At 41.7% G+C, this 19,632-nt stretch overlaps 1 protein-coding gene across 11 annotated transcripts in view; it reads left to right on the top strand.

Moving 5' to 3' along the window:
- The first annotated feature begins 680 nt into the window (after nucleotides 1-680).
- The window catches only part of INPP1 (inositol polyphosphate-1-phosphatase), a 29,757-nt gene continuing 10,805 nt past the window's right edge, over nucleotides 681-19,632 (top strand). For 2 of the 11 annotated variants that reach the window (XM_069576990.1, XM_069576996.1), the window contains exons 1-2: nucleotides 11,469-11,855; nucleotides 19,318-19,585. In XM_069576990.1, the coding sequence (XP_069433091.1) occupies nucleotides 19,382-19,585 (204 nt within the window). In that variant the 5' untranslated portion in view covers nucleotides 11,469-11,855; nucleotides 19,318-19,381. Of the gene's footprint in view, nucleotides 1,312-1,536; nucleotides 1,612-11,468; nucleotides 11,856-12,571; nucleotides 14,073-19,317; nucleotides 19,586-19,632 lie in introns of those variants that run through there. The other 9 variants (XM_069576988.1, XM_069576985.1, XM_069576986.1 and 6 more) reach the window with 9 other exon arrangements.

The following is a 19,632-nucleotide window of genomic DNA, read 5'->3' as shown; positions in this document are numbered from 1 at the left end:
AGGCCCCGGTCTTGGTGGTTCCCCACTGCTCTGAGGACCAGGTCTTGACAACTCAGGAGGTTTGGGGAAATGGGGATCAGAAAATCTGGTAGCTAGAAGACTAAAACAGAGCACTGTGATTTCATGCCAGGGAATAGTGGTCTCTTCTGCCCTCCAAGGTGGAAGGAGGGCCCAGTCCCTCCTACATGAGCAGCCTCCTGTTTGCCATTTGGGGTCCTGCAGGCCTGATCATTTCTTAGGTATGCCATGACGTGACAGGATGTGTGAAGGGCTTTAGAAGGCCCAGGGTGCTCACTAACCGCATCCAGCCTGCTGGGCCGCCGGCCAGCCCCCTGCTATTCAAAACTCTGTAGCCCTTTAAAATGTCTACCCTTCTCCCTGTCACCACTCATTCCTATCTCCACCCACTATTCAAAACCATCCTTAAGGTATGCTGAATCCCACAGTTTAAAGTGTTCAAGAGAGAAGAGTTTCCTACCCACGGTGTGCTTCCGGTCAAGGTGGCCTTAGGCCCACACCGTGTAAGTCAAGCGCCCAGGAGAGGCTGCGAGAGTTTGCCGAGCAACCCGCACGCTTGACATTTCTAGTAGAACAATGGGACCCCATTGTCACCCGCAGGAAGTCCATCTTCACAGCTGCCAACCCGTTCGTCAAACCCATAATCCTCAAAAAAAATAAATAAATAAAAGAGGACGGAAGAATGGAGGAGGAAGATACTAAAACCGAATTTGTGGGCGGCTGCAAGAACAAAACAGTGGATTAGGTGACCCCGGAGCCCTTCTCTTCCTGGCACTCCCCTCCGAATCATCACGCTCCACTTGTGACGTTGCAGACTCGGCCAGGCAGGCGTGGGATGCCCGCTTCGCCCCGGGAGCCTCGAGGCGTCACCGCGGCTTTCCACGCCGCGGTCCCGGGGGACGCGGGGGGCGGCGGCTTGACGGATGCTGCGGTCTGCGATCCCGGGCCGAGCGAGGCCGCGCGCCGCCCGGCTGCGCCCCGCTGTCGGACGACCACCGCCGCGCTCCCCGCCCCTCGCCCTGGAGTCGCGCCGGCGGCCCTACGCCCCGCGCCCCTCGCTAGCCTCGCGCGCCCGGCCACCTCCTCCTCCGCGTTTTCCGCCTCCTCCTCCCCCGCCTCTTCCGTTTCTGGAGGGAAAGGCTGCAGCCTCCTTCTGGCTCCGCATCCCGGCTTAGGTAATACGTTTTCCTCTTTACGCGCCCCTCGCCCCGGCGCCACAGCCTCCCTTCCTGCTCGGGTCTGGGTCTCCCCGCGGGGCGAACAGCACGCACCCATCGCCTCTCCGCACGGTGGGTGAGTAAATCTGGGTTGGGAGGGCGCCTTGCCTCTCCGCCCGGCCTGTGATGACCTCTGTCCACTGCAGCGAGCCCGCCACCCGGCCCGGCCCGGCCCGCTCGCTGCTGCTACCAGCCGGGCGGAGGAGCTCGCGAGTCCTCTGGCTCCCTCGGTTCCGCAGAAACTACCCGAAAGAAATAGACGGAAGGAAGAAGGACTGGCAGACAACTTTTTTTTTTTTTTAATTCGATCATTAGCATTTTTAAGTCGTAGAAGCTGATCTGACTATAGCCGAGCGCAGTGCCCCGGGTTCAACAGGTAGATGGCGTAGCTGTCAAGCGCCCCTTCGTTTTGCTTTGAGAGATGCTTCCAAGTGTCCATCGCTGTTGGCTGACGCTAGTGACCTAAGATAAGTGTAAAATAAACACCAAGGGGCTGTATTTAGAAGTCTTTGCCTTCTTGCTTTTAATCCCGTGCATTTTGAAAGATGATTTTATGAGATGTGCATAATTATTTGGTGTGACCAGAGGGGAAAATAGTTTACATGGGTTTGGCCGAATTAAGTATATTGTTAAGACACAAGGAGCATGAAAAAAAAATTCCCTAGATTATTTATTACATTCATGAAGAATACGTACAAACGATTAGAGTACTAGGGGGATTTTCCGTTTTAAAGCTACTTTTAAAGCGTTGAATAAGCAGAAGTTTGCTCGCTGTGTGAATGCGTTCACTTCCACAGAACAGTGGGTTAAGGCTGTGTGGATAGACCTCTTGAGTGCATCCCACATGTTGAATAAAACCTTTTTTTAACTTTTTTTCTGTGACTCCTAGCTTTAAAAATCAAAGACGTTGATAAGGATCAGCCCTACTCAGCCTGATAATAGTCTAATGATGAAAATAATCTACCGAACCACTATTAAGGGATGACTTAGCTAAGTGACCTAATTTTTTACCTTTTAAAATAGGGAATATTAGGGGGAGAAAGGTGATAGAAGAGTTCATTTTTTCGAGGCAGATATTTGTTTGCATTCTTAGAATCTACTTTTTAAGCTCTTGTGGATTTTTAAACTACTCTTGAAGTTAGTTCTTAGTCATAGTCATGAAGAAGATTACGTAAAATGCACAAAGTTACAATTTATTTCTTCATAGAATAAGCTACCATTTCTTTTCAAGCTTTTGGACTAAATCACCACTTAATTGGAAATTGCAGCTTGGACTCATACTATTTAATGTGAAATATCTTATTATAGATTTAAATTACAGCTATACTAGTGGTAGTTCTGAAAATTAAAAAGAAAAAATATCACCTCTAATCTGAAATATAAGGCCTGTTAGGGCATCTATGGGGTCGCACAGAGTCGGACACAACTAAAGCGACTTAGCAGCAGCAGCAAACAAAAGCTATATAGTATTCATTATATATTTATTTCTGCTTTTATCTCTCTCTCATACCAATTAGAGTATATCTTAATCCATGTCATTTTGTAGACAAATTGCCTGAGATAATGGTGTTCTATAAAGTGATTAATAAAACCATGTGTCTTCATTTATTAAGTGTGAGGATGATATATACATGAAATTTTTCTAGATATGTGTCCTCAATAAATGTCCTTGTTAAAATATTTTGAATCTTGAATTGCTTAAGCATTAATTGCTTAAGCATTAATTAATTGCTTAAACTAATGAAGCAAATAAAACTCTCTAGATTGATGTTTTTGTTTGATTTGGAGCTTAGAGATGAAGGAAGAGCTGAGGGTACTTTGTTTCTCATCTCTCATGATTGGTGAGTAGTAGTCCCCAAACTTGTCTAATTTTTAAAATTACCGAGATGGCAGGATGGCATCACTGACTCAATGGACGTGAGCTTGAGTGAACTCCGGGAGCTGGTGATGGACAGGGAGGCCTGGCGTGCTGCGATTCATGGGGTCACGAAGAGTCGGACACGACTAAGCCACTGAACTGAACTGAACTGAGAGGGCACGTGAGAGGAAGGGAGGATAGCATTGGTTTTTAAAAGACTTCCAGTTTGCTACCTGGGATTTCCTGAGTCAGAATTTCTAAGGGAAAGAAGATACTTAAAATAGGTCAAAATGATAAAAAATTTAAAAGGGCAAACCAAAACAAACACAAAAGGCAAGACTGGAAATCACAGATGGGCAATAACTGCTGCTGATATAATCTATTAGCATTCCTGAAGATAACATGTTCATAAATGGAAGCTGTGGTTTTGCTAATGTGATAATGTCACACATTGAGGAAATCTGAAACTTTTATATTGTTTTTGGTCAAGCCTTCCAGGGTGATTGAATTTAGCAAAGCTTTTTACATATTCAGTCTCTTTTCTGTGGTTCAGTTCAGTTCAGTGGCTCAGTTGTGTCCTACTCTTTGCGACCCCATGAATCGCAGCACGCCAGGCCTCCCTGTCCATCACCAACTCCCGGAGTTCACTCAGACTCACGTCCATCAAGTTGGTGATACCATCCAACCATCTCATCCTCTGTGATCCCCTTCTCCTCCTGCCCCCAATCTCTCCCAGCATCAGAGTCTTTTCCAGTGAGTCAACTCTTCGCATGAGGTGGCCAAAGTACTGGAGTTTCAGCTTTAGCATCATCCCTTCCAAAGAACACCAGGGCCGATCTCCTTTAGAATAGACTGGTTGGATCTCCTTGCAGTCCAAGGGACTCTCAAGAGTCTTCTCCAACACCACAGTTCAAAAGCATCAATTCTTCGGTACACAGCTTTCTTCACAGTCCAACTCTCACATCCATACATGACCACTGGAAAAACCATAGCCTTGACTAGATGGACCTTTGTTGGCAAAGTAATGTCTCTGCTTTTCATTATGCTATCTAGGTTGGTCATAACTTTCCTTCCAAGGAGTAAGCGTCTTTTAATTTCATGGCTGCAGTCACCATCTGCAGTGATTTTGGAGTGCCCCAAAATAAAGTCTGACACTGTTTCCACTGTTTCCCCATCTATTTCCCATGAAGTGATGGGACCAGATGCCATGATCTTAGTTTTCTGAATGTTGAGCTTTAAGCCAACTTTTTCACTCTCCACTTTCACTTTCATCAAGAGGCTTTTTAGTTCCTCTTCATTTTCTGCCATAAGGGTGGTGTCATCTACATATCTGAGGTTATTGATATTTCTCCTGGCAATCTTGATTCCAGCTTGTGTTTCTTCCAGTCCAGCATTTCTCATGATGTACTCTGCATAGAAGTTAAATAAGCAGGGTGACAATATACAGCCTTGACGTTCTCCTTTCCCAATTTGGAACCAGTCTGTTGTTCCATGTCCAGTTCTAACTGTTGCTTCCTAACCTGCATACAGATTTCTCAAGAGGCAGGTCAGGTGGTCTGGTGTTCCCTTGTGGTAGGCAATCTTAATTCAAGTTCTTTAATGTTATAACAGCACTTTATTAAAGGATATTTAGTGCAGGTTACTGTGAAAGTAATCTACAGCAAAACATTGTACTTGATCATTTCTCTTTCATGTGGGCTTCCCTTGTAGCTCAGTCGATAAAGAATCTGCCTGCAGTGCAGGAGAACTGGGTTCGATCCCTGGGTTGGGAAGATGCCCTGGAGAAGGAAATGGCAACCCACTCCAGTATCATTGCCTGGAAAATCTCATGGACAGAGGAGCCTGGTGAGCTGCAGTCCATGGGGTCGCAAAGGGATTCTCTTTCATATAACAGCCTTATTAGTTACTTCTTTTGTGTTCCTAATCAGGGAAGACCAGCATGCAAATTTTAGTAACTTACTTATAACTTTTATTAAAATGACCCAACACCATCTAAAAGAAGAAAAAAAAAACCAAAAATAAAACTTGGGCATAAAATGTGGTTAATTATATATAAAAATGAATTGATAAAGTAAAATATTAATTATCTATAAAAGGATTCATTCAGATGAATTACCACATGGAAAGTATTCGTTTCTTTCTGTCTCTATTTCTTTTGCACTCTCTCGATCTTTTTTTTTTCTTTTTGAAAGGTGGAAAAGGGGTCCTTCCTTTCTTGTTTTCATTTTAATCAACTCAGTATTTAAAATCTTTTAACTTAATTATCCAAGTTTAAATTAATGTAAGTATTTGCTAACTTTATCAATAGGTACTTAAATTTGTCCTTTTCTTTACAGAGTGATGATGGTAGGTTTCCCTTGATAATAATGAGAGCTGTAATAAATAGCAAAGGATTAAATTCAAATGACTAAAGGAAAATGTTATTTAATATGGTTAAGGTAATCCTAATGTACTTAAACTTTTTAAATTATCAGTAGTTTCAAAAATAGGATCTTATCTGCCAAGTTCTAGAAAACCCCTCTAGTTAACTCCTTGGAGTTTCTCAGAATGACATGTAATCCCATATAATCTCAGTTTGATCTGGGAGTCATGAAAGATCTGTTTTTAAAATGTGGCTGACTATAAGCTTCCATGAATAGCAAAAAATGAGGGAAATAGAAATGGAAAAATGAGATCAAGAAGATAAATATTAACCAGCTTAGACAATTACCTGTGGTTTCAGGATTAATAAGAATGCAAATGCATTTAGTATATTAATGTACTGAAGTGGCTTTAATGAACCTTTTATATCCTTTTAGTATTTTGACCTTTTCAAGTAAAAGGTGCTATTTCTTTGTGTTCCTTAAATATCTGTTAAAAATAAACATTCACCTCTACAAAATGGAAGTAGAATGATAAGATATAGGCTGCCAGAAATCCAGTCTGCCAAAATGACACATAATGTGATCTGTGATCTTTGCTTTCTTATTTTAGGTCATGTAATTTATCACTGCAGAAATAAATAATAATAACCATCTTCTAAAATATTGTGTTAAGAACTCCTTTGAATCATGTTTCCTCACAGTTATAATCCTAAAACTTACATAATGATTAAACCCTTACAGATTAATCTTAGTGCAATAAAATCCTTTTAAACATGTTTATCTCAAATGGAATGATATCAGTCAGTTAAATTGCAGAATTCTCACTGTGTATCATGAGGAGATGAAAAAATTGTGTGTCCTGCTCTCAAGGAACTTAAAACCTATTAGAGAGAGAACAGTTAGAACTGGGGTCAGGGGCTTAGGCCTTCTTCATAAGGTTCACTAACCCAAACCACTGTAACCCAGAAACACAATTTAAGTATGAAAACCAGTGTGGGCACTTTACTGGCAGTCCAGAGGTTAAGACTCCCTGCTCCGAATGCAGGGGGTGTGAGTTCAATCTCTGGTTGGGGAATTAAAATTCTGTATGCCACACAACATGGCCAAAACAATACAACCAGTGTGATTGCAGTGTAAAGTCAAATACAAGGCAAAGAACCTAGTGCTCTTTTTCAACTTAATTTTCATGACTTGTCCCCCACAAACATTTTTTTTTTCATTCAACCAACAATATTTATTATGCCCTTCCTTACTAGGTTGATGATAAACATCAAAAGCTTTAGAAATATATGTTTTTTTGAACTTGTAATTTTGTGTTTTACTCTTTAAAAATCGTAGTTAAATACATATAACATAAAATTACCATTTTAACCAATTTCAAGGGTACATTTCTCTTACATTAAGTACATTTCCACTGTTATACAACCATCATCACTATCCATCTCCAGAGCTTTACCATCATCCCAAATTAAAACTCTGGATCCATTAAACAATAAGTCCGCATTGCCAGCTTCTCCCAGCCCTGGTAACCACCATTCTACTTTCCGTCTCTATGAATTTAACTATTCTGGGTCCCTCATATAAGTGGAATCATACAATACTTGTTTTTTTAAGCCTGGCTTCTTATAATTAGGATAATATTTCCAAGGTTCATGCATATTGAGGTATATGCCAGAAAATTTCATTCCTTTTTAAGGCTGAATAATATTCCCCAACCTCTTTTATCTGGAAAATGGATAATTAAAAATCAGAAAATTTGGAACTGGAACAGATCATAGAAATCACCTCCTCCAATCTCTCTGTCCTTTCTCTCTTTTCCTTTTTTATGTTTACAAAAATGAGGAAAACAAGTCCCTGAGAGCCCACTCATGTGGCTAAGGTTTTACACCTGGTTGGTTAAAGGCCAAGCAGAGCCTAAGAACCAGCTCTCCTGTGGCCTAAACATGGCTCCTATAGACCATGAAAAGCGAGTGTTAAGTGAGTTGGTGCCAAAAGTAAGTGTTGCAAAGTTCAGAAGAAAAGATAAAATGACTAAAAGTGTTACATTCAAAAGGAAACATTAAAAATGGATTTGAGGATTAATAAGATTAGTGATATTCATGAAGAAAGCAGCCTTAGATATGCAGATGATACCACTCTAATGGCAGAAAGTGAAGAACTAAAGCGCCTCTTGATGAAGGTGAAAGAGCAGAGTGAAAAAGCTGACTTTAAAGCTCAACATTCAAAAACTAAGATCATGGCAGCCAGTCCCATCACTTCATGGCAAGTAGAAGGGGGAAAAGTGGAAATAGTGACAAATTTTATTTTCCTGTGCTCCAAAATCACTGTGGATGTTGACTACAGCTATGAAATTAAAAGACCTTACTCCTTGAAAGGAAAGCTGTGACAAACCTAGAGGGCAAAGACATCATTTTGCCGACAAAGGTCCATATAGTCAAAGCTACGATCTTTCCAGTAGTGAGAGTTGGACCATAAACAAGGCTGGGTGCCAAAGAATTGATGCTTTCAAACTGTAGTGCTAGAGAAGAATCTTGAGAGTCTCTTGGACTGCAAGGAGATCAAACCAGTCCATCCTAAAGGAAGTCAACCCTGAATATTCATTGGAAGGACTGATGCTGAAGCTGAAGCTCCAATACTTTGGCCACCTGATGCAAAGAGCCAACTCACTGGAAAAGACCCTGATACTGGGAATGATTGAAAGCAAAAGGAGAAGGGACTGATAGCAGATGAGACGGTTAGATAGCATCACTAACTCAATGGAAATGAATTTGAGCTAACTCTGGGAGATAACTGAGGACAGAGGAACCTGGGGTGCTAGTCCATGAGGTTGCAAAGAGTCAGACACAACTTAGCTACTGAAAAACAACAAGATTAACAATAGGGTTAACAGCTGCCAAACAAATATTCTGCTGGAAAAGATTCTTTCTACAAGCCATACTTTTTTGTCTTGAATTAGGCATTAAATTTTAAAATATTTTATTTTTCCCACAATTAAGATAGCTACACTGAATCTACTATCTTTTTTTCTTTTTAATATTCTATATGATTTCAGGTTTCATTTCTGACACCTTGGTGGTATGCTAAAAACATCTTTTAGCATATAGAAGTTTAAGTGTGTAGTTGGAAGGTAGCAGATAGAAAAGAGCTTACAGTTAGTGAAAATGTTTCTAACTCTGGAGGAGAGGATAAAAAGGAGTCACTATCAAGTTTAAAAGTATTTCTAAATGGAATATTTTTTCATACTTTTCAAATGCATTCTGAGAAGACATTGAAATCTATATTTCAATAGCAATATTATGCTAATGTGAAATACTTATTATGTAGATCAACATTTTTCCAGCACTTAATTTTTGTTACAAAAAAAGTCAATATAGTTGACCCTTAGCCAACCAAGGCAGTTGCAGTAGCTAATAGCTTTTCCCTGTTCTGCTCTTGAATACCCAGTGAGAGACATCGCTGATGGTTAAACCTGGTGTTTCCTTAAATTGTCGAATAAAAATAGCTGAGTGACATTCCCTGTCCTCAACCCAGATCTCCTGGATCAGTATCTCCAGGGGAAGTCTAAAACTCTATTTTTTTAATGAATGTTTCAATTAATTCTTGATCTTACTCATTTGGAAAACACTACTTTAGCACAAGCTCTCACTTAAAAGCTACCGGAATAACATTTGAAGATAGAGGCTATCTTTGTGATCTATTGCTTTGAGCAAAAATGTGGGCTAATGTGGTCCAAGAGCAGCCTACCCTAGGGTGAGGTAGACTGATCAGCCTAGAAACAGACCTGTATGTCAACACTGTGTGAAGGATGGGAAGAAGGGAGGGAGAAATGTGAAGGTTAAATAGGTGGATTTACATATCCCTTAGTTAATGTCTTCTCTAGCGAAGCCAAAGTAAACATCATTTTGGGCCATTTAATCAATGAAATTAATCAAGATAGGTCACTGCCAGATGACAGAGCATGATATCAGATTCTTCTTTGGTGCTCAGAAATGTAGTTCAGTTGCTGATCATCCAGATACAGCTTTGGTTTGTTTTTGTAAATGAATGTAGGATGTCTGTAGTGGTGGTGGTGGTTTAGTCGCTAAGTTGTGTCAGCCTCTTGCAACCCCATGGACCTTCTCTGTGGAATTCTCCAGGCAAGAGTACTGGAGTGGGTTGCCATTTCCTTCTCCAGTGGATGTTCCTGACCCAGGGATCAGACCCTGGTCTCCCGTGTTGCAGGCAGATTCTTTACTGACTAAGCTACCAGGGAGGCCTTGATTATTCGTAGGCTTTGATATAAATAAATACGGGCCCATGTGACTAATGGCACCTGTGGAATGGCACTGGGGTGTAAAGCCCTGTGTAATAAACAGTATGACAAGGGTGAATTTTGTATGTACAAAGCTAAGAGGAAATTCATCAGCCAACATTTATTGAACACTCTGAGGTATGCTCTCAGAATCATAAGAAACCACACACATTTAAGTCTCCTGCCAGACAGAGCACAGAGAAGCAAACCAGTGTTGGAGGGCTGGGAAAGAGATTTGGCATGCCTGCATTCTCCCATGGCCCTGGTACAAAAAATGGAGGGTCAGGCATGGCTCCTGGAGGAGCCAACTGTCACACGGACGCTCCTCTCTCTCCCTACACACACACCCCTTTAAAAACTGTGATTCAACTAAAAATACATGCAGAAAAGTATGCAAGGCCTGAGTGTATAGCTTGATGCACATACACAAACTCAGTCCACCCACATAACCATCACTCAAATCCAGAACATTCCCAATGCCTAAAGGCCCCATCATTTACCCCCATCACTAAGTAATCCCTCCTCCTTCTCCAAGGGTAACCCCCATTGCAACTTCTAACACCATAAATTAGTTTTGCCTTCTCTTGAACATCAGCTAAATTAAATTGCTCAGTGTATTTTTTCTTTTTTTGGTGTCTTCTTTCACTCAGCAGTATGCCTTTGTGAGATGAGTCCATGTTATTGCCCAAAGCAGGAATTCAGTAATTCTCACTGCTGTATAGTATTTTCTTCTGTCAGTCTGCCTCAATTTATTTCATTTCATTGTTCATGGTCACTTGGGTTATTTCTACTGTTCAGTTCAGTTCAGTTGCCCAGTCGTGTCTGACTCTTTGCAGCCCCATGGACTGCAGCACACCAGGCTTCCCAGTCCATCACCAACTCCAGAGTTTACTCAAACTCGTGTCCATTGAGTCAGTGATGCCATCCAACCATCTCATCCTCTGTTATCCCCTTCTCCTCCCACCTTCAATCTTTCCCAGCATCAGGGTCTTTTCCAACAAGTCAGTTCTTCACATTAGGTGGCCAAAGTATTGGAGTTTCAGCTTCAACATCAGTCCTTCCAAAGAATATTCAGGACTGATTTCCTTTAGGATGGACTGATTGGATCTCCTTGCAGTCCAAGGGACTCTCAAGAGTCTTCTCCAACACCACAGTTCAAAAGCATCGATTCTTCGGCACTCAGCTTTCTTTATAGTCCAACTCTCACATCCATACATGACTCCTGGAAAAACCATAGCTTTGACTAGACGGACCTTTGTTGGCAAAGTAATATCTCTGCTTTTTAATATGCTGTCTAGGTTGGTCATAACTTTTCTTCCAAGGAGCAAGTGTCTCTTCATTTCATGGCTACAGTCACCATCCACAGTGATTTTGAAATTATGCTGCTCATAAATATTGTATATGTCTTTTAATATACATGTGCAGGAATTTCTGTTGAGGACAAGACTACAAGAGAAATTGCTGGATCATAGGTTATGCTTATAGTCATAAGCATAGTTTTCCAACATGGTTGTACCAATTTCATTCACATTAGAAGAGGCTCATTGCTCCACATCCTCAGCAAACCTTGACATTTTCAATCTTTACCTTTAGCTATTTGGTCAGACATGCAGTGGTACCCTGTAGTGATTTTTATGTTGCATTTTCCTGATTATTAATTAATTATTAGCATTATTAACTATTAATTATTAATATTATCTTTTCATATATTTATTGGCCAGCTGAATATCCTGTTTGATGAAGCATCTGTTCAAGTTTCTTGTCCTTCAGTAGATTCTGAGAAGGCAAGTAGACATCAGGCATACAGGCAGGAGGAAGGGCTTGTCAACTGGAGGGAACAGCATGTGCAAATGAATGACCTGCCCAGAGCGTGGGAGTAAGCGGACCGAGAGTGGGAGAGCAGCCCCTGAAGTGCTGGGCTTAGTCAGAGTCTGTGGAGTGCTGACAGTGGGCTCGCAGAGATCAGAGTAAAGCGGCACAAAAGAAGCACAGGCTGTCCCGTGCTGCACCACTCAGTGGATTGCGAGAAACGCGCAGTGACCAAGTATCTGAAAGCTGAATGATGCTTATACACTGGAAGGACCACTCAATTTCCAATGAGCTGAAAGGTACAGTTAATAAGTCCCTGTTAGTGCTTATGATACGGTCTTCCTTCTGGCCTAGGTGACCGAATGGGCAGATGAGCGTCTCCTAGGGATGTCAGGGGAGGCTGCTGTTAGCAAATCGCACATTTGCCATCATCGGTTGATCCAGCTGAGCCCCTCTGTGTGGGCTCACTTCTGTACATCATCTGCTTGGGCAGCTTCCATTCTTTAAACTACTTCCTGAAGCAGCCCTAAGCTGGAAGGGGATAAGGAACAAGGTCTCTGTTCCCCCTACAAGAGCAATGTGAGCTAAATAGAGTTTTGGTCCTGGACAGCTGCACCCCGTGAGAGGTCACCAAAAACACTTCCAGTGAAACATCCAGGTGTTTCATGGAAGTTGAGCTGTTTCCCCAACAGCAATAGCAGTCAGTCAGGGCCACCACAGTCATTTCAAATTGCCAGTCCTCCAGGGATGAGTGAAAGAGTGAATTCAAGTCATGAATGGTGGGCGTGGGGTGGCATTGTCTCATGGGCAAGAATGTGGGCTCTGTAAAAGGAGTGGATTATCTGCAGGAAGAAATGACCGTCGACAGAAATGCTCTGACTTACTTGCCTATTCATTAGTGAGCGTTTCTGTTTTGCTGATGCCCTCCTCTATTCTGTCACACCTCTGTCATCACGAGCAACACAAGGGCATGGCCAGATTCTGGTACAGCCAGGCTCCTTGCACAAGAACAGACACCATTGGCCTTAGAATCTCTATAGATTTCCTGACAAAATAACCCCTTGACAGAATAATGACCCTCCGGAGCCATCTGTAGATAGTCTTCCGTGAAGCCAGAGTCGTCTTCAACATCCAGGAACCAGAGAAACCAGACGCCCGGAAACCGAAGCAATCAGATCTGGCCTTCATAAAGGAACTTTTTTCTGGGTCATTCGAATAATTACAAGTAGATTCCAGCCTTTTGGATTTAATAGAGTAGTAAATTTTCAGAAAAGATTTCAGTGACCCATAACAAAGCTGCCAGTCTCTTATTTTTCAAGTAAGGACTGTGGTGGTGAGTTCTGTGAAACTGTATTTAATCGTCGTTGCTGTCGTTTGTTACGGGCTTCCCAGGCGCTAGTGACTGAGAGCCCGCCTGCCAAGGCAGGAGACTTAGAGACACGTCTTTGATCCCTAGGCTGGGAAGATCCCCTCTACTATGTGTAAGGCCCTGTGCTTGGTCTTGTTTAAGCATGTGTGGTTTCTTATGACTCTGGGAACATGTCCCGCAAGATAAGTATTATCTTCATATGGCAGATGAAGAAAGAGGGTAGGTAAATTACCTAATGCCACACAGCTAATTGATGGCAGAGCCCTGGTTTACAACCCAGGTTTGTCTGATTCAAAGCCTGTGTCTTTCCCATTATACTGTTTATCCCATCTGAAATATGGGTATATTATTCAGATATGATTTTTAAACATCTGCTCAGAAATTAAAACTGAGATGTCTTTGTAGAGAGATTTGAGAGTCCATGAAGAATCTTAAGATTTTTTTTTTTCCTTTCTAATTGACCTACTTCAGTTTATTCAACGTTTCTCTAATAGATGTGAAAATTCCATAGAAGCTAAAGAGACTTTCTATCTGACATTGTGACATGATCTTATGTAAACATGTAGATATACGTTTGGTCTGAGGTAGTGAAGAATATAACTTCTTTAAACCTGTTCTGCTCAAATGTGACTTGAAATGGGTTGTCACAAAATAAGGCTTATGAGTATTTCAGTGTCCATTGACCATTAATGATTTGGCTGTAAAAGTGAGTGGCTTCTAGTGGGAAAGACTATCTCACAGATTTAAAGTTATTGAGCACATAAACAGGAAAAAGAACCCTGCCCCACTTCTCTGGCCAGAAAACAGAAGACAAAGGAATAGATTGGGATGGTATTTGCTGAAATTATCAAGGTCTCTTTGGGCTGAATTTTATTCCGCTAAATTCGTATGTTGAAGCGCTATCTTCCCCGTACCTCATAACGTGACTGTATTTGGAGATAGGGCGCTTATCTTAGCTCAGTAAAGGTTAAGTGAGGTCACATGGGTGAGCCCTAATTCAGTCTGACTGGAGTCTTTATAAAAAGAGGGAGAGACACTTGGGGATGCTCATCTACAGAGGAAAGGCCATCTGCAAATCAAGGAGAGAGGCTCTGGAAGAAACCAACCCTGAGAGTCTTGGACTTCCCATCTCCAGAACTGTGAGAAAGTAAGTTTGTTGTTTAAGCCACCCGGTCGGTGGCACTTACGGCAGCCCTAGCCAACAAGTGCTTGAGGAATTAGGTATTTCGGCATAAGCTGACACCCCCACCCCACCCCTCATGTCAAGATAGCCAGCTAAGAGAGACCTCAGTAGAACATAGGTGGGCTTTTACTATCCAGCAAAGATGGTTTACATTGAGATTGAGGATCTGCTAGAGAAAAGATTTTCCTGAGAGTAGAGGGGAAATGAGTATCAAATCATGATTTTTTTTTTAACAGTTAGACTACTGACAGCTATCAGGTAGGTATGTGTGTCTCTCTCCTTTTTTGCTATATAATGTACCTTATAATAATAGTTTAATGATTATTTATCCCATGATTGCTCATTCCTTCCCTTAGTTAACAGCTAACAATTTATGAAAGGATTTTATAGGCTAGAGCACTGGCTTACAGCGTGGGTTTCTACCAGTTTACTTGGGCTTGAATCTTGCCCGAGCCACTTCCCACCTGTGTGGTTTTGGGCAAATTACTTAACCCTCTTGTGCCTCAGTTTCTTTATCAGCTAAAATGGAGATAATAGTATTTTCTTCATAGGGTTGTGTGAGAATTAGAGTTAACATATGTAGAGTGCTTAGAAGGATACCTGCCATAAAGTAAGCACCTACTGCATACTGGCTGTTATTATTTTAGCCTGGGTCTTTCTCTGTGCATGGATAGCTGAGAGCGCATGGTCCCACCGAGATGCCTGAGCCCCACTGAGATTACCAGCACAGTACTGAAGGATGAACAACCTTAAGAACAGTGGCCATTACATCTCAATGCTGAGCGTCATCTAGGAGGCTGACAAACATGCAAATTCCTGGGCCCTGTCTCCAGAGGTTCTGACTCGCTAACTTGGGATGGAACCCAGAAATCTGTCTTGTAGTAGACACCTTAGGTACTCTAACATGTGGTTCTCAGAACACCCATTAATCACTAATCCCAAGGAATTTCTTCCATATTCAAGGCTATTAAATTATGGTAAATGCAATAACTTATGTTGCTGCTGCTGCTACTGCTAAATCGCTTCAGTCGTGTCCAACTCTGTGTGACCCCATAGACAGAAGCCCACCAGGCTCCCCCATCCCTGGGATTCTCCAGGCAAGAACACTGGAGTGGGTTGCCATTTCCTTCTCCAATGCATGAAAGTGAAAAGTGAAAGTGAAGTCGCTCAGTCGTGTCTGACTCTTTGCGACCCCATGGACTGCAGCCCACCAGGCTCCTCCGTCCATGGGATTTTCCAGGCAAGAGTACTGGAGTGGGGTGCCATTGCCTTCTCCGACTTGCTTATCATGAGTCTGTAATAATTTTCACTTAAAGTATTTGAAATGCTTAAATAAAGCTAACTTAAGTCAGTCATAAGTATATAAACTTCCTTTTTAAAATCATCTAAATGATAATTTCCACAAGTGTTAATATGAGCTGTTAAGAAGCTCGAAGAAATTCTGTATTGGATGTACAACTCAGTTTCTTCTAAGACAGTTTCCCTCACGTTGAGTCCTTCAAAGTGAGGGCAAATTGTCCAGCACGCCCTTGAGTGCTGCGGCCTGCAGAGCGAACCGAGTTGAAGACAGAGATCCGGAAGCAGTTAACGGAGAGAAGCACAGAGGACAGGGCCTCCTTCATTCGGACAAAACAGTCCAGTCAGCCAGAAAGCAGCCGGCTAGCTATGCAAATTAATTAGGAAGTCTTGCTTGTAAATGATGATAGCTGGGAGAGATTTTTTTTTTAACGGGGCTTGGACCCTGGAGCTAAAGAAGTTCTGGGGATGGCTTACACAAAGCTTCGTCCTGAGCTGAAACTGGGTGTTCAGCCTGGAGCTTGACAAGATACCGTAGTGTTTCCAGGTTCAGAAGAAAGGGTGGTTAAGGAGCACTGGGATAGCCTTGGAACTGAAAAACCTGATTCACTGTGTTATGATGAATTCTGGAAATCTGTGCCCCAGTTAATGATAGGACTGAAGTTTAGAGCTGAATCTTTTCTCCCATTGGTCAAGCTGCTCTGCTCAGGTGACGTGAGAATACTCACTATTGAGGAAATAAAGATCAGGTTCTCAGGTTCAAAGGGGAGAAATACCAGATCTCTCAGCTGCTGTATAGGAACTATCAGAACTAGGTTGGTGAGTTTTCTGTGTGAAGAGAAGGGTGGTGGTGGTGCCTGGAGCTTGTAACCTGTGTAACTCACCTGAGTGAGTTCTGAGGACATCACAGGGGGAGGTTTTTGATTATTCAACGCTGTGGTGGTATGGTGTTTCTTTTAAAAAAGCTAATCGGTTTTAACAAAGTGGAATGAAATAGACAATACTGGTATTTTTTAATACTATGTACAGGATGGAAGCTTTTATTTCTTTTGGCTGCATTGTGTGGCTTGTGGAACTTGGGCCCTCAGCACTGAGAGCCTAGAGTCCAAATCACTGGACCGCCAGGGAATGCCCTACTGGTATTATTAATCTAGGGGTAAAGAACCTTCCTGCCAATGCAGGAGACATAAGAAATATGGGTTCAATCCTGGGTGAGGAAGGTCTCATAGTGGAGGAAATGGCAACCCACTCCAGTATTCCTGCCTGGGGAGTTCCATGGACAGAGGAGCGTGGTGGGCTACAGTCCACAGGGTCACAAAGAGTCAGACGTGACTGAGCTCGCGCATGCACACACGTGTGCACACACACTGACTGTTAATCTAGAAAGTTTTCGAATTGGACTCCTTAAAATCTTCATGCTGTTTTTAAGATAAAAAGTTGCTTAGATAGTTCATTGATTCTTTTCCCTTATAATAATTATATAATGTATACTAAGAAATCAACATTATTGAATTTATGTACTTGGAACTTATGTATTTTGCTGATATATATGTATCCATGCATGTATATATTATATAAAACTTATAATTAATAGCACATAGATGCCATTAGTTACTTCTAAGTCAAGATGCCTCAGCTATATTAATATAATTATTTTTCTTAATGTTGAGGTTTGTTGACCAAAGTGATTTTTTTTAATGTGTTTACTCCTTGGGGGAAAAAGCCAAGGTAGGCAGGTGTTTCTGTTTAATTTCTAACTCTGTCGTCTCTGTTACCTGGATTTGTGTTGTTGCTGTAGCACCACTTTGGACAGTTATCTTCAGGACTTGCAGAATTCTTGTCCTTTGTGCTTAATTGTCCTAAAGCATTTTAACATCATTTATTATTATAAAAACAGTATATATTTACTGTAGAATATTTGATAATTACAGAAAAGCATAATGGGAAAAATCCTCCACAATTCTAGTACCCAGTGATAACCACCATTAAACATTTAACTACCATTAGAACATCATCTCGGAGAAGGCAATGGCACCCCACTCCACTACTCTTGCCTGGAAAATCCCATGGACAGAGGAGCCTGGTGGGCTGCAGTCCATGGGGTCTCTGAGTCGGACACGACTGAGCAACTTCACTTTCACTTTTCACTTTCATGCATTGGAGAAGGAAATGGCAACCCACTCCAGCTTTCTTGCCTGGAGAATCCCAGGGACGGGGGAGCCTGGTGGGCTGCCATCTATGGGGTCGCACAGAGTCGGACACGACTGAAGAGACTTAGCAGCAGCAGAACATCATCTAGTCTTTCAAACTCTCTCTCCATATGTATAAACAGAGTGTATTGTGTATTAAACACAAATTAGGAACATACTGTGATACTATATAGACTTAACATTATAGCATTTTAACATATTCCTATTAAATTTCTTCAAAAATATTATTTCATAACTAATAATAGTTTATCTACATTCCACCAATATTTAAGTTTTTTTAACTTTTTGCTACAGTCACTAATACTAATCCTGGTGCAGAAATATTTAAAATATTAAATATAACTTTATTACATAAACATAACTTTTTAAATTCAAAATAAGGCCAACTGGAATTAGTGGCTAAAGGTAATAGCATCTCTAGGTATTTTGATCCATTTTTCTCAAATTTTCTTGTACAAACCCACATTTTTACATGCCCATTAGCAGAATATCAGCATCTGTTTCACCACACCTGGAAGAATGAATGTTAACTTTAGAAACAGTTTTGCCCATCTAATGGTGATGTAGGATGTCTCATTGTTTTATTCACTTGCCATTTATTACTATTGAGGTTGGACGTATCTTCTTATGATGGTTGGCCCATTATCTTAAGAAAATAGCATATTTTTAAAGCAGACTTGCTTAAGACAACACAGCTATGACAGTTCACAGCTCACTCCACTGCACTGACATCTTCACTGTTGTACTAGTTGTCAGCCTCCCACAGTCCATTAAGGGATTTTTTTTGTTTTAAGAAGTAAAGTATTTGTTAGGATAATAAAGAGCATGAGCTTCTGTGTACGATGGAGTCTGAGCCCTGCCGTTTAGTCTTATGTAACCTAAATGAGTTGCTTAACTTCTCCAAGCTGCAGTTTCCTTGACTATAGATAAGGCTGATAATCCTCACAGTAATTCTCATAATAATGAGATAAGAGTTATTAAAGCATTCCATAAAATGCAGCTACTTTTGAAACAGAGAAATGTTTCCCTGCTATTTACCCAATAGGTATGTCAAGGCATTGTAGCATGCCTCTTAGATGCCAGAACTTTTCAAATCCCAGCAAGTTGCATGTTTTACTTCATTTTATTATTTAAATTTGCTGTAAGCAGCACAGCTAGTGGGACATGTTTAATAGGAAAAAAAGGGGGGAGCAGGTTGGTACATCCCCTGGGCTGCTAGCTCAAGTGTGGACTCAAGAGTCTTGCAGGACACTGAGATGTCTGCCGGTGTGGTGCTTGGTACTTTACAAAGTGACTCCCAGACTGATAGGATAAACCCCCTTCCACTTCTTCCTTCTTCCCCCAAAGGGTGAAAGAAAGGGCACTACGTTAATAATGTTGCCAAGCTCATGTGCTCATTCGAAGGTCATTGCATGAACTTGACTTTTCCTTCTAACATTGTGCTCGTGTATCCACCCGCCTATTGGTCTAGAGTTTGGTAAATATAGTATAGACTCTCATGTAGAGACTTTCTTTCACCCAGACGTCAGGTTTTTGTCTAATGAATTTGAGACTATAAGTATGTTGATCTTGAAAGATACGTTTCAAATTTTCGGTGAAGCTTCCACCTGAGGCTGTGACTGTGATCTCTACTAGCCACTAGCTGACAGGTTGACTCACACTCTCCGAACTGCTTTCTGTTTCACATTCTTGTACTTTCCCAGCTGACAGCTCAGCGGGTGGGTGCCTGTTCCACCAGCTGCTGCAACCAAACAGCCCGGTGCAGAAATGTCAGATATCCTCCAAGAGCTGCTCCGAGTCTCTGAGAAAGCTGCCAACATTGCCCGGGCGTGCAGGCAGCAGGAAGCCCTCTTCCAGCTGCTGATAGAAGAAAAGAAAGAGGGAGAAAAGAACAAGAAGTTTGCCGTTGATTTCAAGACCCTGGCTGATGTCCTGGTACAGGAAGTTATCAAAGAGAATATGCAGAACAAGGTAAGGAATGTCACAGCCAAGTTAATTGCAAATTATTTGCCCCTGTG

The sequence above is a fragment of the Ovis canadensis genome, chromosome 2, assembly GCF_042477335.2.
Source record: "Ovis canadensis isolate MfBH-ARS-UI-01 breed Bighorn chromosome 2, ARS-UI_OviCan_v2, whole genome shotgun sequence".
Lineage (NCBI taxonomy): Eukaryota > Metazoa > Chordata > Mammalia > Artiodactyla > Bovidae > Ovis > Ovis canadensis.
This window is presented reverse-complemented; position numbering and strand designations above follow the sequence as displayed.